The 20,996-nt window shown below is 52.5% G+C and overlaps 8 protein-coding genes across 8 annotated transcripts in view; 5 read left to right on the top strand and 3 right to left on the bottom strand.

The window, feature by feature from the left end:
• The window catches only part of GUITHDRAFT_166204 (hypothetical protein), a gene marked incomplete at both ends in the record, with an annotated part of 6,917 nt that extends 5,959 nt beyond the window's left edge, over nt 1-958 (top strand). The window contains 5 exons of the mRNA XM_005821357.1: nt 111-187; nt 234-340; nt 550-576; nt 717-776; nt 882-958. Of these exons, the coding sequence (XP_005821414.1) occupies nt 111-187; nt 234-340; nt 550-576; nt 717-776; nt 882-958 (348 nt within the window). The remainder of the gene's footprint in view (nt 1-110; nt 188-233; nt 341-549; nt 577-716; nt 777-881) is intronic.
• Nucleotides 959-3,261: 2,303 nt separating this feature from the next.
• GUITHDRAFT_147214 (hypothetical protein) lies at nt 3,262-4,490 on the top strand (the record flags this gene model as incomplete). Its single annotated transcript, XM_005821358.1, has 9 exons — nt 3,262-3,294; nt 3,343-3,484; nt 3,532-3,611; nt 3,754-3,804; nt 3,849-3,908; nt 3,956-4,018; nt 4,069-4,133; nt 4,182-4,296; nt 4,440-4,490. The coding sequence occupies 9 exons, from the start codon at nt 3,262-3,264 to the stop codon at nt 4,488-4,490; spliced, it is 660 nt and encodes a 219-aa protein (XP_005821415.1).
• A 594-nt stretch (nt 4,491-5,084) lies between these two features.
• On the top strand, nt 5,085-9,785 carry GUITHDRAFT_166205 (hypothetical protein). Its single transcript, XM_005821359.1, has 19 exons — nt 5,085-5,989; nt 6,041-6,121; nt 6,171-6,217; nt 6,266-6,304; nt 6,398-6,476; nt 6,589-6,745; nt 6,793-6,869; nt 7,058-7,122; nt 7,179-7,371; nt 7,481-7,580; nt 7,686-7,846; nt 8,197-8,220; nt 8,293-8,391; nt 8,602-8,634; nt 8,820-8,896; nt 8,953-8,989; nt 9,101-9,148; nt 9,192-9,311; nt 9,662-9,785. Exons 1-19 carry the CDS (start codon nt 5,258-5,260, stop codon nt 9,686-9,688), a joined length of 2,196 nt encoding a protein of 731 aa, XP_005821416.1. The 5' UTR covers nt 5,085-5,257; the 3' UTR covers nt 9,689-9,785.
• A 741-nt stretch (nt 9,786-10,526) lies between these two features.
• On the top strand, nt 10,527-11,933 carry GUITHDRAFT_155727 (hypothetical protein). The gene has a single exon (XM_005821360.1). It carries the CDS (start codon nt 10,536-10,538, stop codon nt 11,712-11,714), a length of 1,179 nt encoding a protein of 392 aa, XP_005821417.1. The 5' UTR covers nt 10,527-10,535; the 3' UTR covers nt 11,715-11,933.
• A 319-nt stretch (nt 11,934-12,252) lies between these two features.
• GUITHDRAFT_119363 (hypothetical protein) lies at nt 12,253-12,786 on the bottom strand (the record flags this gene model as incomplete). Its single annotated transcript, XM_005821361.1, has 1 exon — nt 12,253-12,786. The coding sequence occupies one exon, from the start codon at nt 12,784-12,786 to the stop codon at nt 12,253-12,255; it is 534 nt and encodes a 177-aa protein (XP_005821418.1).
• A 1,315-nt stretch (nt 12,787-14,101) lies between these two features.
• On the bottom strand, nt 14,102-14,875 carry GUITHDRAFT_155728 (hypothetical protein). The gene is made up of 2 exons (XM_005821362.1): nt 14,437-14,875; nt 14,102-14,382 (listed from the first exon to the last, which is right to left on the bottom strand). Exons 1-2 carry the CDS (start codon nt 14,860-14,862, stop codon nt 14,200-14,202), a joined length of 609 nt encoding a protein of 202 aa, XP_005821419.1. The 5' UTR covers nt 14,863-14,875; the 3' UTR covers nt 14,102-14,199.
• Nucleotides 14,876-15,132: 257 nt separating this feature from the next.
• GUITHDRAFT_90479 (hypothetical protein) lies at nt 15,133-18,274 on the bottom strand (the record flags this gene model as incomplete). The annotated part of the gene is made up of 13 exons (XM_005821363.1): nt 15,133-15,264; nt 15,313-15,380; nt 15,479-15,533; nt 15,636-15,719; nt 15,769-15,848; nt 15,983-16,033; nt 16,178-16,261; nt 16,449-16,601; nt 16,777-16,866; nt 17,023-17,100; nt 17,254-17,369; nt 17,489-17,681; nt 17,726-18,274. The coding sequence occupies 13 exons, from the start codon at nt 18,272-18,274 to the stop codon at nt 15,189-15,191; spliced, it is 1,677 nt and encodes a 558-aa protein (XP_005821420.1). The 3' UTR covers nt 15,133-15,188.
• A 632-nt stretch (nt 18,275-18,906) lies between these two features.
• Nucleotides 18,907-19,230, top strand: GUITHDRAFT_55188 (hypothetical protein; the record flags this gene model as incomplete). The annotated part of the gene is made up of 1 exon (XM_005821364.1): nt 18,907-19,230. A coding segment is annotated over one exon (324 nt), but the record flags the coding sequence as incomplete, so codon positions are not given.
• Between the last annotated feature and the right edge of the window lie 1,766 nt (nt 19,231-20,996).

A 20,996-nucleotide genomic window follows, 5' to 3' on the forward strand; every position in this document is an offset into this window, starting at 1 on the left:
GAACGGCTTCTGCTACGCATATGGTTCTGCTCAGGTGCCCTCCGCCCTCCTGCTCTCGTCCTGCTGGATGCCCTCCTCCTGCTTCTCTCTCATGCTCAAACTCCTCCCAGATCTGGTGCTCAACCGCAGGCTTGGGGTCCTCGTACTGTAACGATGGGGGGAAGAAGTGGGCCTTGGCTCCTCTAGGGTACAGCTGCTCTCCTCATCCTCTCAGACTCAAGATTCTCCTACAGGACCGCAAAGGCTCAGCCAACAGCATGGCGGCCGCACAAGAATGTGGGGATTCGAGGAGGGTTCGAGGATACGCCCTACTCGTGCTCATGCATGAAGAATTGCTCCTGTACTAGCAGCTTCCCTCCTCTTGCTCCCATCCTCTTGCTCCCATCCTGCCCTGCTGGTTTCCCTCCTAGATTGTCTACCTCTTACTCAGTCTACCCCTCTCTCTTTCCGGGTGTTGAACTTCCAACTTAACAGCTCCCCTTCCTATCTCTCACTTTCTTCTCTTCCCTCCCTTCTTTCTCTCCATACGCATTGCTAACATTCCGGCAGGTTCCAAAAACACTAAACCTGGGAAAGGTGGGTTGCCTCCCCTCCCTCCCCTCCCCCCTCCACTCTCGTACCTCTCAACTCCACTCCACTCCACTCCACTCCCCTTAACCGTGGATCTCCTCCCCTCCCCTCCCTCCCCTTGCACTGCCAGGCTGATCGAGTTGCAGGAACTTGCCAGTGTGTCAGTACAGACGAGAAGGAGACAGGCCCTGCCAGCTACTACAATGGTCTGCTTCTCCCCTCGATCCCTCTCCGCTCCCTCTCTGTTTCCTTCCCCTCACCTTCCCCTGCTCTCCCTCCTGCTCTCCCTCGTCCATCTCACGTGCATGCAGATCTCAAGAAGATCTACGAGAACTCTAACAGCGCCGGGACATGTCACTGCACATGCGGAGGCGTTGAGAGCACTTAGTAAAATCCTCTCCGTGTACAATAGATGACAGTGCCTTCACAAGTTCCGAACTACTAGGCTGGTGTACTACCGTATGACAGATCGGCAGTGAGCATAGTCCCGCCGCTGACTGAGTGACTAGCAAGTGCCATGATTCATGATCCGGCCGTTTGGCCTGTGCGACAGTCAGGGTCACAGTCAAGCCTCCGAGGCTCCTCGACTCTAGGCTCCTAATTGTCCTCGTACTGATTTTTAACTTAACTTTGAGTAAAAGTTATGAGTCATGATCGGGCCCATGATTCCGGGCCGAAGGCGCGGGGGCCAGGAAGTATCGAAGTCGCGCTTTTGAATGGCAAATTTGATTTGTTCCTTTCACACGCGACACCTACACCCTGGGAAGTAGGCTTTTACTCAAAGGTGTTTTTGGCTCCTTTTCTAAAACACTTATATATGTATAATAGTTTTAGATCTCTGAAATAGTTTCCGAGAGTTTGCTTTAAAAATACTCAATTTTGATTTGTGTGTTGAAATACTACCCCCACCCCCAACAATCTCAGTTACCAACCCCTTCTGATGTTGTGTGCATTCCACTACCAATAGAAGTCAAGGCAGGATCCCACTATACACCCCCACCCACCTCATCTCAACCGTTCCTCAGACATTTTCATTTCGAATTCTCTCAATGTGATTTATATTTTCAAATTATCTCCCAAAGCATTGAAATGTTGGGACCAGTGACCCTGACGATGGGGTCTTTAGAAATGTCATGATCCCCACCCCCATATTTACTAACCCTGCATCTAATTAAAGGGGTGGTCGGTGTTAGTCGTGCGAGCTCATGGGAGATTGCGGGTGATTGCAATCTCCCAGAGGAAATAACCCTGAGATGGGGTGAAAGTACATAAAATAGGGGGTGGTGTTCAATAAATCTCGACCGGGAGATACGACCCGTCCCACCAACATCCAAAAACAAAGAATGAGCAGATTGGACTCTATAAAGTACCTTGACGAGAAGGGAATACGATATCACGGGTCCATGACCATGACTTTGCACGGGTGTACAGACTTTCTTTTTAACTAGCATGAATCTGACCAGAGGGTGGGGGTCAGGCTGGAAGAGGGGTCAGGGTGGAGGGGTTGGGGGAAGATTGAAGCGAGATTCCATGGTTGAAGGCGTTGATTAGCAAAGATGAAAGCCTGGGAAGTTCATGAGAGACGGGCCGATGCAATGAGACAGACAATGCTAGATTAGTATGCAGAGTGCAGAAGAGGAGAGCATGGGGGGGACAATAGGCAAGAAGACGATGGATCGCTAACAGAAGGAGGCCAAGCAGGAGGCGAAACTAAGTGCATGCTGTAGCCATTAGAAACGCCAGGTAGAAGCATAGCATTGTGATCGGGACACAGCCTTCGAAAAAATTGAACTGATTCTAAGTGTGAATTGTGAAATTCCTGTAGATTGAGTAAGCTCGTTGACTAAGAAGAAGACTTGAACTATTCCAGATCTTTTGTAGCAGAATGTAAAAATAATTCCTCTGTTGTACGACCCGACCACATGAACGAAGTTTTTCAAGTGACAATCTGAAATACTGCAATACAGAATCATTTTTCTCGGTCAAATGAATGAGAACCTATTTGTGTTCAAGTAAGATTTCCTAGAATCAGCAAGAGTCTTGTTCTTGATTTTAGCTTCACAGGAATTGATGTCAAACACAATACTGGTCAAGAACGGTAAAACCAAATAGAGTTTGCGAGTCCGCACCAGAACCACTTCCATGCTGCTGAATTCACAATCAGCAGGTGCCAGGAAAAGAGGTCACAGTGAATTGTCAGATTTCGATATCCCTTCGTATCCTGTCCCGAGCAGTCATAACGTAGTCTCGATCGTGTCAAGACGTGTGTCTGATCCATTGCAACAGATACCCATGGATCATTCCAGCATGATGAGCAGGGGGCGGGAAATTCCAACCCATTGGGAGCGTCGCCAGCTGCTAGACACACTCCTACAGAATCACATTATCGTCAACCCCATCCCAGATCCAAGTTCGCAGCAAGCAGTCCCGTGGTTTGTCTTTCTTTAAATCATCCATTTCTTGCTTACTGGTCTACTACAGCAGCCTGATCCATCAAGACTACTTCTTGGGTCCGAAAGCATGCACCGATCTGCTCCTCACCCTATGGATTCACCAAGGTCTTGATGCTGCTTTACTGAAAGTGATTTGCGGGGATACTGACCAATACATCTTAGCTGTCCTCCATATCAACTCAATCAAACTCCATTCGGTGGAAACTATCCACAGCACATTGTGAATCGTAGTTGGAATATGCTCCCCAACAGAAGACGGGCATACCATCATGTATGCGTTTTTGCTTCTTCGCTTGCTTTCTTTTGACTATTCACATAGAATGGCCCAGCTGGACCTTTGGAGAACGATGAATCGGATCCCAGCGCGCCAGCACCTGTTCAGGCGAGGCCAACCTTGCCCGATGGCTACTCTCCGATTTATAGCGCGCGACAAGACGGCCTTGAGGATTCAAATCACCTCGGTATATCTGCGACGAGTGCATTCTTTTATGACCATATCTCTCTGCAGGATTCCTTGTGGGTGCTGGAGATGAGCCTGAAGTGACAGCGTTGCTGGAAGTTGCTTCTGAAAATCTGGAGCTCAAGCAGGTTTTCGTTTTTTCTCTTATTGGCATCAGATTTTGACTTTCTATATTTTTGGTAACATAGCGTTTGCGAGAGGTCTCTTTGGAGTTGAATGAGCTGCAGGCAAGGTATTGTTTCCGTTCCTATGCATCTGACATGCTTGCAGAATTTAGTACAAAAGAAGCAGATGGAACAACAGATTTCGCGACAGCAACAAGTAAGACATATTGTTTCTTATGCTCGTTTGGTCATCCTCCACAGGAGTGGAAATCTCGATACTGGACAGCTCAAGAGCATCAGAGATTTCTCGAAGGGCTTAAGGTATTCCGATGGTGCTAGGATCTACACATCGCTCTGACCCTCCCAAGGTCCATGGGCAACGAAATTTCAAAGCGATTGCAGGATATGTTGGAACGAGAACCTCCACACAGGTTGAGATTATAGCCCACAGGCTCTTCGGTACTCATCTTTTATTGAACAGGTTAAAACACATGCGCAAAAGTTTTTTCAAAAGATGGCGCGTCAGAAAGGCAACGAAACATCCAGGTCCTCCTTCAGGCAACTTTGCGCGAGAATGATGTGGTGGTGGAACAGCTCTGGAGGCGCCGATGGTTCCACATGTGCTGAAGCCGTGAAGGACTCGGACATGAAGTCAGATGTCCAGTTTGACTCCAGCGAAGGTTTCCCTCTTGCTCTCGCGCTCTCCCTGGTTGAGTCGCTCCTTGCAGTTTCTGTTCCTTGCGAGACGAACCCATCAGAGGACACAACCAGTTCTCTGAGCACATATTATGGGTATGTCACATTTGCCTTCGATCTTGTGTCAAAATCAGCTTCTAACCTCTTGTACTGCAGAATGGGACAGGACAAATCATCTACCGAATCACTTCAGTCGTCATCTCCTAGGTCTGGGGATTCGTAAACGCACTTGAGAAACGTACAACTTGTTGATAGAAAATGTGTTGAATAGGAACATAGACCATAATTAATCTAATGAAAGGCAACTTGAAAGATTATGAATGATGGACAGATAAGAAATTATTTGAGCGCCTGATTTTCAAGATATCCGTCTTCATCGATATGGGAGGTCATGCATGAAACGAGAAAAGCCTTGTGGGCGTTGCAGAAGCTTCTCTGACCGTTATCCTTACCAGCCATTCAGTCCACATCCTCGACCTTTCCCTCCTCGTCCTCCTCGTCCTCCTGACCTGAACTGCCGTAATTGCTCTCCGAAGATGATGTAAATCTACAAATCAGGTCACCAGTCCATGACGTGCATGGGGGTAGGGGTACTGGACTTCAGGGGTACTTCGTCATGAAAATTAGTGAGGGGGGGTCCTGTGAGCAGATTGGTGGGTACAATGTGTGGGTCCATCAGAATGGTGATGCCTATGTTGGGGTAGGGTTGATCCAAAGGTGGTGGGGGTTACGGGTGTAACGCGGCCGATAAAAGGCCTGCATGACAAGTGGGGCAGAGGGAGGAAGGCGAGGAGGAGCAGGAGCAGGGGGAGGAGGAGGAGGAGAAGCGACACATGGTGAAGGAAGGATGGAAAGAAGATAAAACTTGTTGGAGTAGAGCAATCAAAGTGAGAAGAAAGATGCATCCTTGAAGTTGGGTTGCTTCAGCAGCAAGCAAAACAGGTCCTTGTAGATCGTGAACAGGGGCAAAGGCGATGGTGCGAAGCAAGATTGTGCTGTGCCTCTTGCTCTTCTCCTTCTTCAGTACGCATCAAGTGAATTCGTTTGTTGTTTCGTTCCGTCCATCTGTGTTCAATGCTGGACAGCACGTTCAGAACCCGTCAGCGCTTCAATTACAGGTTTTGTCACGGACACCAGCAAGCGGAATGGCGACAGGGAACGGAGGCCCGAGTATCGATCCTCTTCTGAAAGAACTCTTCTCCTCTCATCGCAGACATGGACGCTGCTCTCTTCGCTCTGCTGGGAGGGAGAACGTCGAAGAAGTGAATCAAGGCATTTCGCTGCCAGTAGAAGAGTCGGGTGGGGGCGGGAAGGAGCCGGGGTCTGTGCATTCGTCCTCGAGCGCTCAGATCCACGAGATGAAACTACCGAAAGCTAGCGAGAGCCAGCCGAGTCAAATCAGCTTGCTCAGGAAGCCTACCCCCCGCCTGCAGAAACTTAGAGACCTGCTCTTCAAGAAAGACGTCATGGAGACGCTGACGTCGGCAGAGTTCGCGCTGAAACTTGACACCTCCGGTCTGTTCGCCAATACTGTTGGGATGGAGGCGAACGGAGTGAGAACGAGAACCACCATCGACTACGATCGCATCTTTCGCAGGCTGGGAGCGTGTTTCACCGCCATTGACATGTATGGCGCTGGTAGAATCTCGATGACCGAAGCAGAGCTGCTATCGTTGCGCGACAGACTGCTAGATATGCAGGAGCAGGTGAATGGAGATCTACACTCTATCGCTGCTTTTGTTGATTTGCACTCTCAGGTTGCAAGACGCGTCGAGGCTGGGTTTGCTGAAAGCAGCAGATCGAATATTGAAAACTCCAACGTAGACGCACAGTCAGAGGTGAAATCATCGTGTACCGTGTACCTGCATGTTGTGATTTGCATTCAAGACGGGAAGAGACAACGAAGGCGCTAGCACGTACATCAGCCAAGCAAAGTGAGTTTGCCGCTTGTGCGACCACATGTCGTGACATTCTGGACTTAGAGAATGGTTGGACAGCATGCGATCGTTTGACGTCTCAAGGTGAGATACGATTGCTCTCGCTCCTGTCGTCTACTGCTGCTGTCCCAACTCGTCGCCTCCTGCATCCCTGTGTGCCTGGTTACGCTTGGTCAGCATCGGAGGAGTTTTGCAAGCTGCCATTGAGGGTCGAGCGAAGGAGGTTTCGAGGCTGAGCGAGGAGGAGGAGAGAGGAGTAAGTCTTGCTCAGGTTGCAGACAATGTTCGTCGGAAGGAGGAAGAGCTCAAGCCTGTCCTTCAAGTGACTCTGCTTCATCTCGCTCCCTCTTGTCTCACAACCTGCCAAGGCCTTCGTACGCGAGGATGGGTCGTTGGACTTTGACTTCGGAACTCGAGATGAGGTGGAAGGGATGGACAGAGCAGGTGTGAGGGTTGAAGTCTTGTCGCTGCAGGTTACGAGGATGGGGAAAGAGCTGTGGGCGCGTCTGAACGGGGTCCCGCCTGGTGAGAGACAACTAATATGGAGGAGACGCAGTTGACAAATTGCGCAGGTGAGGAAGCAGCAGCAAGGAACTTGACAGCGTTGAAAGATGCTCTCTTGAATGATCCTGTTGGACTTGAGCTGGAGGTTGGTGACTTCATGCATCCTTTTCTTTCCTCGCACATGCATCTTGTTCTTCCCCATGTTGTATCTCTTTCTTGTACTTGTTCGTTTCCATTCGGTCCAAGTCTCCTCTCCTTCCTCCTTCTCCACGTAGCTTTCCTCTTTCTCTTGCTCGCTCCTCTTCTTCATCATCCGATTGATCATGGATTCAGGCCAAGGTGGTTCAAGCTCAAGATGATCTGATCATAGCAGAAGAGAGAAGAGATTCCTTGTACAGGTGACGGCGCTACACTGCCTGCCCTTGATCATGATCGCCGCCTTGTTTCTCTTCAGATCCCTTCAACGTCTTAGAGAAGGCGGCGAACTTCATGAAGATGCGGAAAAACCGAATCGAAATCAGAAGAGAAAGTCGTCGACGCGAAGTGACCCCAAGGCCTTCAACGAGGCTCTTGCAGCGCTCATCTCTGAGATTAGAGATTGGGAAGCTCGGGTTCAGCGAGCCGAGCAGTTCCTTGCCCTTCAAGAGGTTTCTCCTACTTCTCACTCCTTGTTTCACCTGCTCCCACTCAGCTCGTTTTCCTACCTCCCTGTTCCTCGTTCTTGCTCAGTCTTTTGTGAGCTCATTCCTTCCGCAGCTCCAGCTCGACATGGAGAGGATTTGTATCTACCTTACCTACGAGATCGAGCAGTCGGAGGAAGTGCAAGAGCAGCAGAAACTTGCTGTGGCTGAGTTTGGTAGGAGGGGGAGGGGGTGAATGTGGGGAGGAGGGGAGGAGAAGTAGAGGATTTGTGGAGTTGGGGTAAGGGGGTTGATGATTTCCCTCTCATGTGCTGGTGCAGGTCTGCTCGATGCTCAGGTCGTCACGCTAGATCAGCTCTCCGAGACCGTCCAGGATCGCAACGCAACCAACATCTACGACAGCCTGGGAGAGGAGGACAGCGTAGGGGAGGAGGAGCATGGTGGCATCGCCTCGCAGGAGACCTTCATGTTGGACGACGTCGTGAGGAAGAGCTTCATTGACTCCAACGAGCTCTCAGGCAATGCGAGGGAAGGGGGTGTGAAGCAGGGAGAGTGAATTCTTATTGCAGTGGTTGCAAATGATGTAGCTGACCTCGCAAGACGTCTGGGGTTGGACGAGGCAAGTCATCACCTACTCAACCCTAAATCCTCTCTCCTCGCTGTCTCTGTCTCTGTCTCTGTCTCTCTCCCCCACCAACCCCCCCCCCCCCCTCCTTCTCCTTTTCCCCCTCCTCCTCTCCCCCCCTCCTTCTCATTCTCCACGACCACCACCACCACCTCCTCCTCCTCCTCCTCTCCCTTCAATGATTAGAGTGCTGATGCTCTCGTCAGATCCTTGATGAGGGTCTGCCGCTGGTGCCGAAGTTTTCTTTCTCGTTTCAGGCGAGAAAGGCTTATTGTCCTCTCAAGCTGTTAATAGTCTTGCAGGACGTGGGAAGAAAGTTTGCCGACGGTGCGAGGTTCTACGTGGAGGGCAGCAAGCTGCTGGGAACGGACGTGCAGTACGCCGTCCGACTGATCATCAAGGTGCCCTCCCTCCTCCTCCTACTACTACTACTACTACTACTACTACTACTCCTTCTCCTCCTCATCATCATCCTCATCCTTATCCTTATCCTACTCCTCCTTCTTCTCCTCCTCCCCCTCATCCTCCTCCGCTTTCTCCTCCTCCTCATCCTACTCCTCTTCTTCTCCTCCTCCTCTTCCTGCCGAGCCCGTCTAATGGGGAGCTTGTAGGCCGCGCTCGGAGACACCCTCCAGCCAAGAGAGGTGCTCAATCCTCGTCCCCCTCCATTCTCTCCTCCTACTCTTGACACTCATCAACACGTGTCCGTCCCTCCTGAACTTATCCTGCTCCTTCCTCGTTCTCGCCCGCTATTGCTCTCTCCTCCCTCTCTCGTTGTCCCACCTCATCTTCTGCTCTGCATCCTTTCCCTTTCTTCACAACTTCGCAGGTCCGCACTCTCAGGAGAACAGCAAAGGACCTCATCACTTTCATCCCCTTCATCATCATCCTTCTTATTCCCCTCAGGTTTTCTTCTGACTCCTCTCAGTCACCTTCTCCGTCTCATCCTCCCTTCCTCGCAGCCCCGTCGGCCATGTCCTTGTATTCTCCTTCATCCAGGTAATCTTTATCCTGCTCTTTCTCCTTCCCCTCCTCCTCCTTCTGCTTGTCCTCCTCTCCATCTCTCCCTCCCTCCCTCCCTCCGACCTCCTTACCAACGCAAAAATACAGCGCTTCTTCCCGGATTTCTTCCCCACCCCCTACACCGATCGCCGTCAGGTACTTCCAACTGGTGGCTACTCGACTCTGACGAGCAGCGCAGAACCTCATGAGGATTTACCAATCCGTTGAGCTTGTCATGCCGGACACCAGCAGCGGCAAGCCCAGCAACCGCATCTCCTCCTCTACCGTCCGCAGGAATCGGGGAGGAACCACCACGCAGGTTGTGTAGAGGGGGGTAGGACTGAGGGAGATGAAGGGAGGTCAGGGGGTAGGACTGAGGGAGATGAAGGGAGGTCAGGGGGTAGGACTGAGGGAGATGAAGGGAGGTCAGGGGGTAGGACTGAGGGAGATGAAGGGAGGTCAGGGGGTAGGACTGAGGGAGATGAAGGGAGGTCAGGGGGTAGGACTGAGGGAGATGAAGGGAGGAAAGGGGGTAGGACTGAGGGAGATGAAGGGAGGAAAGGGGGTAGGACTGAGGGACTCGGATGAAGGGAGGTCAGGGGGTAGGACTGAGGGACTCGGATGAAGGGAGGTCAGGGGGTAGGAGATGCTGACGATCCAGTCTGGCAGATGCGACGAGAGCGAATGAAGAGATAAACTTCTAGTTACTGACTTAAGTATTCATTCGACTGTCTGTGCCCCGTATCCCGCCGGCCGATGGTTATCCCAAACAATAAATGATGATCCACCCGGTCACGTGATTAGATGATCGCCGGAGCCACTGTCGGTGTAAGGTCAAGAGTCTGACAGTGGCTCGGGGCCGGGCCCCGGGGGTCCGATCTTATCCGATCAACTCAGTTCTTTAGAGTAAAAGTTGAGTGAAAGACTCAGGTGGATGGATTATTAGCACCTCTGTAGGACCCTGAGTCATAGCTGTTGCCATAGGAAATTTTTGATCCTAAAAGTAAGTTTTAAGAGCACTATACACTAAATTCTATAAGTCTTTGTAAGAAGCCCCAGGTGGGCCCAGGAGGTCCCCGGGGGTAATAATGCTTGCGAGGGTGAAGGACGGGTGGAGAGGCTCGACCAAGGAGGGGTGTCTACTCCATTTGTGTCTCGTTTCAGGAGCTGAGGTGGGTAGGTCTGAAGTGCCAGCTGAGGGTGGAGGTGGTGCATCGAAGTTGAATGTGAGGGAGTAAAGGGGCGGGGAGGGTCCCATAGAGTGAAAAGTAGTAGGGTAGTGGACGTCTACGGGGGTAGTTTGGTAGGTACGTTCTACACGGGTCCAGTTGAAGTCCCACAGCCTTGGGGGGTATATCCGTGTAGACAAGGGTTGCTACGAGGGGGTAGGGTGGCAAAGGCGGACCAAGAAAATGGAGGTAAAAATGGAGTAAAGGGTAGAAAAATATAAAATGTTTTTGAAATTTCACTTACAAACTTACTTTATAAAATATTCTAGGAATAATAACACTAATAAAACTCCCCATCCTCGTCCCCCCCGTCCATGCACTCCCGTTCGACTTCAGGGCTTTCTTGTGTGGAGGAGTGCGAGGACGTTCAGCTGTCCTCTGACTCCTCCTGCAAGGATCCCACCCCTCATGGTGAAGTGGTATCGACCGAGGGGGAAGAAGTTGACACGGGAGGGGAGGGGATCATAGGCCTTGTTCAGGGAAGTCTTTCTCCTGTTCAAGGCCCGTTTGGGAAGGATTACTTGGTTGAGTATGGGGAGATGGTATCAACGGGCTGCGAAGCCCTGACATTCTCCCAATATCAACCATTCTCAAACAACCAAGTCGTCGATGAGGATGGGCTTGTTGCTCCAGTGGGGAAATACAACCTTGAGGTGCAACATTCTCCCCTACCTTTTTTCGGCGAGCGTGGAAATATGCTTGATGGAATCGTACATTCTTCTGGCGAACAGACTCAGACGGCAAAAGGCGATGCTTCTTCTCCAACATCATTTTGTCCTCGTTGTCCATACGATGACATGACGCCAGAGTTGCAAGCGCTTTTCTCTTCATCCCGAAGGACGTCTTCTCCCTTGGATGCATTTGTGAGATCCGATGACGAAGAGAGTGAGAGAGTGAATTTTCCGGATGAGGAACGGATAGAGAAAGAAAATCAGCGGACCAGGGAGATCTCAACTTACGATCCTGAGTCTCCTCCTCTTTCTTCTTTTCAGTCTGCTTCTCCTCTTCCTTTGTCAGCTCCTGATGTCCATGAGGCGGTCTCCTTGTCGTTCGAGGAACATGTTTTCGAGTATGTGAGCAGGAACGCGGGTGACGCGGTGACCAACCTGAAGAAAAAGTCTGTGAGGCGCATCATCGAGGTCAAGAAGCTGTTTGAAAGGCTCGTTCAAGAGAAAGTCATTAAATGCTCCGGCATTGATGCAAGTATCTTCGGCTTTCAGGAGCTGCAAGTCTCTGATCTAGCGCGCTTCGTTGAGGCAGCGACTTTGATGGTGAAGAACAATGATGGCGGATGCTGGCGCGGCAACGGTGTGACAATCACGTACTGGGCTTGGCCTGTGTACGATCTTCTGCGAATGTGTGGCATCGCCCCTGCTCGTCATCATTGCAGAAAATCTGCGAAACCGTTCAAGGCTCGTTGTTTGAACTTCGAGTCATGGAACTTCGACATGTCCCGTTTGAAGAGCAACTGCCATCGACTCAACAAAGGATGAATGGATCGATATCCAGCAGTTTACAAGCATACTTTCTACAGGCTCTTTCATGAGTTTTGGTAATCTTCTGTGCCTGGATCGGCTTTGATCAGGAAAAAATACCAAAAAAATGATACATAAGCTTTGAGAAAATCCCCCAAACAAATGGTAAGTATGCGTCGGATGGTGTGCGTGTGCAATTCCGATAGCTAATAATTATAATAAATCAAAAAACAACCCAAAACCTCTAAGCTGAAGCTTTATGACTCCTCCCACGCGAGATTGCTTCCAAGAGTCTCAGCCAAACGCTTCATTAGTTTCATATACCGAGGATAAGTACATTCCTTCCTCGTTAGATGCTTACCCTTCTGCAGTTCATGCGCTGACAGGAACGAGTTATCAGGCAGAAGAACAACATTTGAGTTTTCATGTTCAAAGGAATGGTGGATCGAACTTCAATTCTTCATGTTAATTCAATTCTGATTGAGTGTTACGTTCAGCAACAACGCCTGCCGTCATTGACAGAACGATTGCTATTCTCATGCTATGTAAACGTCACTCAAGATTGTGAAAGAGACCGTTGAGAAAACAGAAGACGGCAGTTGCACTTCACCTTGTTCTCTCTGAACACATACTTTGTCAAACTTGTGTCTGCGTCAATATTCTTCATCAAAGCGCACTGGCGAAGGAGCTCACGCGTCGCCTTCATCGGCCTTTTCAATCTTGAAAATGGCATTCCTGGTCTCCACGCTTGCACATCCCCAAATGTTGTCATGTAATCGTCGAACTTTTCTTGGTCCAGCACTAGCATGGAGCTAAAGCCGAGGATGGAGCGCGCGCCGTTGGAGCAGAGCTTGACAACGCGATCCTGCTCCCACTCTCTGACTTTCTGATGCATGCAAGAGAGGCGATGAAGTTTCTCGTCGGTCAAGTCTTCAATTCTCTTCGACATGAGAGTAGTGCGATGAACCTGGAGAAACTCCATGATGTCTCGAAGGGCTCTCTGCTCCTCAGACGTCAGCGCCCGCTCTGCATCGTGTGTCGACCAAACTTTATTTGCTTTCTGCTCAAGACGTAAAATCTCTGCTGGCATTGCCAGGCTCGCAGTCGCCAAGTGCAACTTGTCTGCGGCATGAAGAGGACAACTTTGCTGGACAAGCGGTTTCGACTGTTGAAGCACATTGTTCAGATTATGGAGAAGGAAGAGCTGAGGGTCTTGGCGAACTTCTTCACGCTGTTGAGGTGGAGGAGAGGAGGAGGAGAAGGGACTCCATACCCTCTCCTCCTCGGACTGCCAAGCGGACTCCAAGTCCACCTCCATATCAGCTCGCTGGTTGCGATGCTGTGGCCCGAGCTCGCCTCAGCCGCGAGCTAGCCAGGAACTCTGTGTTTCTTTTTACTGCGGAGTGGGTTCAAAGTTAAGTTAAAAATCAGCCTGTACGAGGATAATCCGATCGGACTGAGTCAGCCTGACCGGGCCGCCCGGCCGCGGGGGCCTCAGCCTGCGTCGGACTCCGAGGCTCAGTCGGGAGACTTGACCCTGCAAACGCATCATGGCATGAAGACCTCATGCGTTTGCAACTTCATCACTGACCTGACTCAGCGGCACGTCATCGGAGGATGCCGCATCACGCGCCTGCTGCTTCAGTGCACGGCACGGTTTGCCGCCCGAGCCAGGTCCCGGCGGAATCTCGGCGTTTCAGTATGCTACTCAGTTTTTCTTCTCAGGCTCAAATCGGAGTTAAGTTAAATTAATACTTCGCTGTCTGACGGATCATCCGATGGCACGGGCCGGGCCGGATCATCGGATCGGACTCGCAGTCGGGATCGCCGCCGGGATCGGACAGACTCGCCAGGCCCCGCGGCCACGCCGGGCGGCGGGCCGTCACCGTCACGCGGCACCAGGCCCGAGGTCCGCCGGGCGCGGCGGCCGGCCGGGCTGCCTTGATCGGAGTAGCCTAAGTCGGATGCCGGGGCAACTAATGGCTTCACCGAGGCTACTTCAAGTTGCGGCTCAGTGACTTGCCACTCAGCTGAGGCTCGAAGTCCCCAAGTTCAGTGCCACGCCGCGGCCGGGTGAGACGCACCGTACCGCGGCGGCGGCGACGGTGATCGACCGTGCCACCGCGGTTCAACGGTTCAACGGTTGAACTTGCTTCGCGGCCAGTCATCAGTAGTGATTGGCAGCCATTCCTGTCCGAGAGAGCTACGGTAGGACGGCACTTAGACTCGGTGACTCGCGAAGATCGGAAGACTGAGATACTTTACAAGGCGGGCCATGCTCGGACCTAGTACCGGCGCGGTGACAGTGCCAAGTTGCGGCTGAGTCAACACCTGTGGCAACACACAAGACAGATGGAGGTCAGAGGAAGAGAGAGAGACGAACAATCGAACATGAATGAAAGTTGCAAAGGATCGAGCACATTCATCTTTCAGGCCTCATCACATTCCAAAGCTTTGAGCGAAATGCAACTTTAGTTCAGTTCTCACTGATGCTCTCAGCTGCTCAGTAACGACAGGCAGGATTCGACTCTAGCACGCAACCCTCCTCTGCTCCCTCATAAACTCTCTGGGATCCATCGATCCCTCCTGAGTTATAGACGGACACGTAGAAGGCTGCGAGGAGGAGGATGCCAACGAAACCAGCCTTGAAAGAGTTCTCGTTGGCAAACAGGTTCACCGAGTCCCACTGGATCAGCCGCATGTCAACTCATCACCAGCATACGATCAAGTCAAGTTTCACCTCCTGCTGCCGGATTGGATCCATGGGCCGTTGCGATCCCGTGCTCTTGTCGAAGAGGCTCCTGCCATTCAGCCAACCTTGAGCATCCTTCACACGTTCTTCTCTGGTGTAGATTGGTGTTGGCACGTCCTCGAATGAACCCTTCTTGACTCCCGAGTCGTAGCTCTTTGCGTTCTTCCATGCATCGTCCTCTGATCTCCTTCCCTCCTCCTCCCCCTCGGGCTCGCCGCCTGCTCTCAATCCCACTGTGCCGGTTCGCTGCAGTTTCCCGCGGGCGCTCAGACCAACAAAGAACGTCTGTCGCTGCATCGAGCAAGGAGAGGTCGAAGTCCATAACCCTGCATGATGATGAAACGCGTCGGCACAAGGAGCACATGCTCCGATCACCATCCCCACCATCCCAAGCGCCAGCGCTCCCTTTGCCATGCCGCACTTGTACGTGGTTTGCGCAACCGTTACAAGGCGTTATTTTCTCTCTCCTGGGCGCAGGCACTGAGTCACGGCTCCCTGCCACCCGCCGGTGATCGGACCACTGGCGGGTGACTGCCGTCGGCCGGGCCCGGTGGCACATGATCGGCACTGCGGCAGTGACTGTCCGATCACCGACCACACTGACGGCCCAGGCTGCCGTGATGACTGTCGGAGAGCACTGAGAGTCGGCCCGGAGAGTCGGAGGGGGTGGAAGCCTTCAGGGAACGAACGAGGTTTAGGCTTCATTGGTTCTAGTCTCACATGGCACACGCGCTCCTCCTTCACCACCTTCCGTTCTGCCTCCTCCCTCCTCCTCCTCCTCCTCCTCCGTATCCTCCACGCCTTCCTCCCGGCGCCCTGGCAAACGGTCATGACCTTCCCTCGAACTTAGCAGGACAAGCTCACCGTCCTCTGCCTCCTCCTCCTCCTCCTCCTCCTGGGCGCGAGCCCCATCGAGACTTCCCCGGACCACCCTGCTCACTTCGGTCAATACGACGAGACGATGCCAATCAGAGGCGTAGGATGAGAGGGAAGTGGAGGAGAGCGCTTGAGGGGATGAGCAGGTTCCTACCCTTGCGCGGCTTGCAATGGAAGACAACCAGTCAGGAACTTCTTGCTGGGCGCTTCTGCATATGATGTAAGAGAAACAAACAAGCATTCTCGCCCCATCCTTCTCCTCCTCCTTCCTCTCCCTCCCCATCCCCTCCTTCCTGCCTCCTTTCACTCACTTGAGCACAGAGCAGAGTTCACGTGCGCTCTTCCTGTCGGCTCTTTCATCAAAGAAGGTGTAGGCAGTCCCACTTGCTCCAGCCCTGGCACAATTTCAGCCTCCTCCTCCTCCTCCCCTTCCTCCTCCTGTACCTCCCAGTGCGCCCAACACGGTGAACCCAATCCTCGGCTCCGTTGCCGGGGAAGTCATAGTTGATAACGTGCGACACCCCCTGCAGCAGCGTGAGAGCAAGAAGAGAGAGGAAGAGGAGAGGGAGAAAACGCAGCTCAAGAAGGAACTTTTGAGCTGGAGCAGGAGGGGAAGGAGGGTACATGGGTGTGAGGAGGAAGAGTAGTAGGTGTTCACCTTCACGTCCAATCCTCGAGCAGCGACGTCGGTTGCGATCATGATTCGTGTCTAATCATGAAAGTAAGAGAAACCAGCCAAGGAGGAAGACAGAAAGAGGAGGAGGAGAAGAGAGGAGGAGGAGGAGGAGGAGGAGGAGGAGAGAGGAGGAGCCGAAGAAGAGAGGAGTAAGAGAAGGTGGTAGTGGAGGAGCACCTTGCCACTGGTGAAGTTAGCAAGCGACTGACTGCGCTGCCACTGATCCTTATCCCCATGAATTGCCTCCGAATTCCATCCAAACTGCGACAACAAGATCATCAGGTGAAGGAGGAAGCAAGAAAAAGCTTTCAGAGTGTAGAAAGAGGGAGAAGAAGAGGACTACAACGAGGACGAGGAGGTAGAGGAGAACGAGGACGAAAGACGCAGGAGCGAGTGGAAGGACTAGGACTAGGACTAGGATGAGGATGAGGACAAGAACGAGGAAAACCTTCTTCAAGCCGCGCATAATTCTCTCGCACATGCTCTTCTTGTTGGCAAAGATGATAATTCGCTTGTCCTCCATGTCTCCCTCTTCCTTGATCACGTTGAGAATCTCCACCAACTTGTCATCCTTGTCCTCGGCCGCGGTGTTGTACACGATCTGACAGTACTGTCAACAACGAAAGAAGCAAGCGAGCAAGAGGGACAGAGAGGAAGCAGAGGAAGAGGAAGAGGAAGAGGAAGAGGAAGAGGAAGAGGAAGAGGAAGAGGAAGAGGAAGAGGAAGAGGAAGAGGAGGTTGTGAACGGGATCGAAGGTGCAAGCAAGGTTTTGCACCTGCTTGACATCTTTGTTGGCAGTGAGCTGGTCCCCTGAGGTTCCGATTGTGATCTGAATCGGATTCTTGAGATAAGATGTGGCGAGTTGCTGGAGAATCAGTCAAACACAACGAAATGACATGAAGAGAAAGACATACAAAGAGCGAACCAAAAACCAAATGCAAAGACAAGGAAGAACATGAGATCACAGAAACATTATCATCATCGTCATCATCATCGCCATCGTCATTTCACTTGCCTGGACGGCTTTCGGCCAAGTAGCGGTGAACATGAGGCACTGATAGACACACTCCTTGGGGATTGCACCGAGCACTTCCTTGATCTGAAGCAAGCATGTGAGCAAGACAAACAAAGTAAATTCCGCTTTCTCTTCCGGCTCCGCCCTCTCACCCACCACCTCTCTTCCCTCCTCGTACTCGTACTCTCTCTTCCTCTTCCTCTTCGTCCTTATGCCTTTCTCCTCTCTTCCTCTCACCTGCGGTTCAAACCCCATGTCGAGCATGCGATCTGCCTCGTCGAAAACAAGATATTTCAGTCTGTTCAACGGAGCAACGGGAGGATTGTTCATCTTGAGGAAGTCATTCAAGCGCCCTGAAACATCACGGTCATCATCAGTACCATCATCTCCATCGCTATCCTCCTCCTCATCATCATCATCATCATCATCGTCGTCGTCATCACATCATCATCATCATCATCATCGTCTCTACCTGGAGTGGCGATCAGCACGTGAAGACCTGCCATGATCGAGCGGATCTGCGGACCCTTGGGCATCCCACCATACGCGCATGCGGCGACGATCTTGGAGGTCTTGGCGAACTTCACGCACTCCTGCTCAATCTGGATCGCAAGTTCTCTCGTCGGCGCCAGCACGAGAGCGACAGGGCCATCACCTCGGCGGCACTGAGACGAGGTCAGCAGGCAGCGAGAGGAAGAGGAGCAGGTACCTGGAGCGAGACAGAGCGCTTGATGAGCTGGAAGGCAGGGAACAAAAACCCGCAGGTCTTTCCGCTCCCCGTCTTGGCAATGGCGATCAGATCCTTTCCTGCCATCGCCAGCGGCCAGCACTGACTCTGAATCGCGCTGGGGGCCTTGAAGCCCTGCTGCCTGACTGCCTCAAGGAGCTCTGGAGGGAGAGACGCGTCCTCGAAGGTCTGGAAGGGAGCCGGGCAGTCGCTTCCTGCGACTTTGATCTCGAGCTTCCTCCTGAACTCTTCGACGCTGAGACGCGTTGGCTGGTCTGCCTCGTCTGACTTGAGCTTCTTGGACGCAGGGGCATCGCTGTCGCTCGACTCCGACGAGTCAGAAGAGACCTTCTTCCTCTTTTCCTTCCTCTTCGCTTCCGCGTCCTTCTCCTTCTTCTCCTTCCGTGACTCCTTCGCGCGAGATTCCTCGACTTTCTCGTCCTCAGAATCAGAGGCGAAGGTCTTCACTTTCGAAGACTTGGACTTCTTGTGGAGAACATCCGCATCGAAGCGTGGGGCAATGCTGGGCATCTACAAGAAGGTCAGGTACGGTCTCACTTGATGCGATCTGATATCCATATAGTCTAGACGTCTGGTTGCTTCTTGTCTCTATCCTTGTCCTCGTCCTCGTCCTCGTCCTCGTCCTCGACTTACACTTCAGCCAACAGGACAAAGTGCCCCCTGCCTTGCTCGTATCTTCCTCTTCCTCTTCATCTTATCCAATCCAAAGCAAGATTCACCCTCCTCCTCTCTCTGCCCCTTGTCCTCGCTCCCCCTCCCCCTCCTCGCTCCTCCTCTCCCTCCTCGTCCTGCACACTGTCCTCCTCGTCATCGGCATTTTCCACGCACGTGCCGGTGGAACCCTGCTAGTATCCGAGCCCTCATCCCCCTACACTCCTTGTATGTCATCAAAATCGACCCCTGCAATCGACCCCTCATACAGCCCTCGATCCACCTCGTTCCTCATCGCCCTCATACCCATTCTGTAGTGTCGGGGCGACGCAGGGGGCGACGGTCGGGCGAACATGACGATGCGGTGGAATACGGGAGGAGGAGGAGGAGGAGGAGGAGGAGGAGGAGGAGGAGGAGGAGGAGGAGGAGGAGGAGGAGGAGGAGGAGGAGGGGAAGGTATGAAGGAGAGCATAGCTCGAGCTCTTGCTGAAAAGAAGGAGGGGAATGAACATTTCAAGGAGGGCAAGGTTGAGGCAGCTCTCAAGTGCTACCAACGCGCGCTGAATGCTGTGAGCTGCGATCTGTCAAAGGCAGGAAGCGAGATGAGGCTTTCCTGTCACCTGAACGCGGCTCTGTGCCTTCTCAAACTTGAAAAACCTAAGGGAGCTCTGCAGGAGTGCAACCTTGCCCTGAGGATCGACGGGAGGGCAACAAAGGCGCTCTTTAGGAGGTCAAAAGCGTATGTTGGGTTGGGAGAGTACAACAAGGCAAAGGAGGATGTGGATCGCCTGCTGGAGCTTGAGCCGCAAGACGAGGAAGGAAAGGAGCTTTCTTCCTTCATCTCCAACGTGCTCAAAGGATACATGAACTTCAATGACACCATTCAGCTGCTGTCGCACGGCGACCTGGTCATGGCCTCGCAGAACCTTGAGAACATCTCCAGCACCGCCAGTAGGATCGGTGCGTTCAAGGTGGCAGCGCATGCTGAGAGCTACCGCGGTATCGCCATGCAGATGCAGAACAAGCTCGAGGAGGCAGCGACTTGCCATCGACGACATGCGAAACTCGCGGAAGGCCTGGGGGACAAGAGCGAGAAGATGAGGGCCCTGAGCAACCTGGGAAGGTACTGACCCCCCCTCCTCGCTCATGATGACCCCTCATCCTCCCTCATGCTGACCCCTCCTCCTCCCTCGTGCTTCTGGTGATGTGCTTCTGTGCTAGTGTCTACCAGATGCTGGGCAAGAGTAAAGAGGCGGTCGAGTGTTACGAGCAGCAGGTGGAGGCTGTTGACGAAGAAACAAGCAAGATGGACGTCTGCTCGCTGCATGGGAACCTCGGGATCTCCTACAGGCGAGCTGCTCTAGAGCCTCTCGTGCCCTCTCCTCCTCTCCTCCTCTCCTCCTCTCCTCCTCTCCTCCTCTCCTCCTCTCCTCCTCTCCTCCTCTCCTCCTCTCCTCCTCTCCTCCTCTCCTCCCTATGCATGAAGTGATGGAAGACCGGGAAGGAAAGTGGAGGGAAGAGAGAAGAGCAAAATGGAGGGAGCGGTCGGTGGAACCAGGGGAGGGGGAGAAAGGGGAGGGAGTAAGAGGGATAGAAAGAGCAGGGGGAAGGGAGGGAGAGAGGTCACTGACGAGATGGTTGCAGAGCTTTAGGGGAGTATGAGAAATCGCTTGAAAGCTTGACCATCTCATTGCAGATTGCAATCGCATTAGGTCAGGGAGGGAGGGAGGGAGGGAGGGAGGCGAAGTAGAATTTATCTAAGTGAGCAGGGGAAAAAGAATCAGAAGCGAAAGGCTACAGTCACGTTGCCTCTACTCACTTCGAGTCCGGGGATCTACATCATGCTCTCATTGCGTTCAGGAAAAGTTTTGAGCTCTTCAAGGTTCCTCTTTTTTTCCTTCCCCCTTCCCTCCCTCTCTGTTGCCCCCTCCCTCCTCCTTATTCTTCGTCCATGTTCTCCATCCTTTTCTCCTCTCTCCCTGCCTCCTCTTCTGTTCTGCTTCCTCCTTTCCTCCCTCCCTCGTCCTCCCTCCCTCTCCTTCCTCTTCCTCCTCCTCACTTTGCCTCGCACGCAGGAGCTGGGGGACTTGGTAGCATGCGCACAAGAGAAGGAAAGAATCGCAAACGTTCTGCACCGTCAGGGAGAGATGGAGAAAGCAATCGCAGAGTTCGGCGAAGTAATGCTCTCCTTGTACTCCTCTCCTCTTACTCCTCCCCTCCTACTCGTCTCCTCTTTACTTCTCTCCTTTTACTCCTCTCCCTCTCCCTTCCCTTCTCCTTTCCCCACTCCCTGTCCCGGTTACATCTCTCTCCCTCCCTCCCTCTTTCCTCTCCCTTTTCGTCTTATTTTTGTTCTTTCAGGCTCGTGAAATCCTGAGAGGTTGTAAGTGCGAGGATGTGCAGCAGGAGATCGATCGACTTGATGGAATGATTGGGATGTAAGTCCTTCTTTCCTGTCATCGTCCCCCTCCCCTCCCCCTCTACTCTCTGCCTCCCCCTCTCTCTCCTCCTCTCCTCTCTCCTCCTCTCCTATCTCCTCCTCCTCTCTTCTTCCTGCTCTTCCTCTTGGTTTCTTCCTTGC

The sequence above is a fragment of the Guillardia theta genome (assembly GCF_000315625.1).
Source record: "Guillardia theta CCMP2712 unplaced genomic scaffold GUITHscaffold_145, whole genome shotgun sequence".
In the NCBI taxonomy this organism is placed as follows: Eukaryota; class Cryptophyceae; order Pyrenomonadales; family Geminigeraceae; genus Guillardia; species Guillardia theta.

Excerpts from the sequence above, each read along its gene's own strand:
- GUITHDRAFT_155728 (XM_005821362.1), bottom strand. The coding sequence starts at position 14,862 with ATGGCAAAGGGAGCGCTGGCGCTTGGGATGGTGGGGATGGTGATCGGA. Across the intron at positions 14,383-14,436 it reads ATCCAATCCGGCAGCAGGAG|TGGGACTCGGTGAACCTGTT; the intron begins GTGAAACTTGAC and ends CGGCTGATCCAG.
- GUITHDRAFT_155727 (XM_005821360.1), top strand. The coding sequence starts at position 10,536 with ATGCACTCCCGTTCGACTTCAGGGCTTTCTTGTGTGGAGGAGTGCGAG.
- GUITHDRAFT_166205 (XM_005821359.1), top strand. The coding sequence starts at position 5,258 with ATGGTGCGAAGCAAGATTGTGCTGTGCCTCTTGCTCTTCTCCTTCTTC. Across the intron at positions 7,372-7,480 it reads AGTTCCTTGCCCTTCAAGAG|CTCCAGCTCGACATGGAGAG; the intron begins GTTTCTCCTACT and ends TTCCTTCCGCAG. Across the intron at positions 8,990-9,100 it reads TTGTATTCTCCTTCATCCAG|CGCTTCTTCCCGGATTTCTT; the intron begins GTAATCTTTATC and ends GCAAAAATACAG.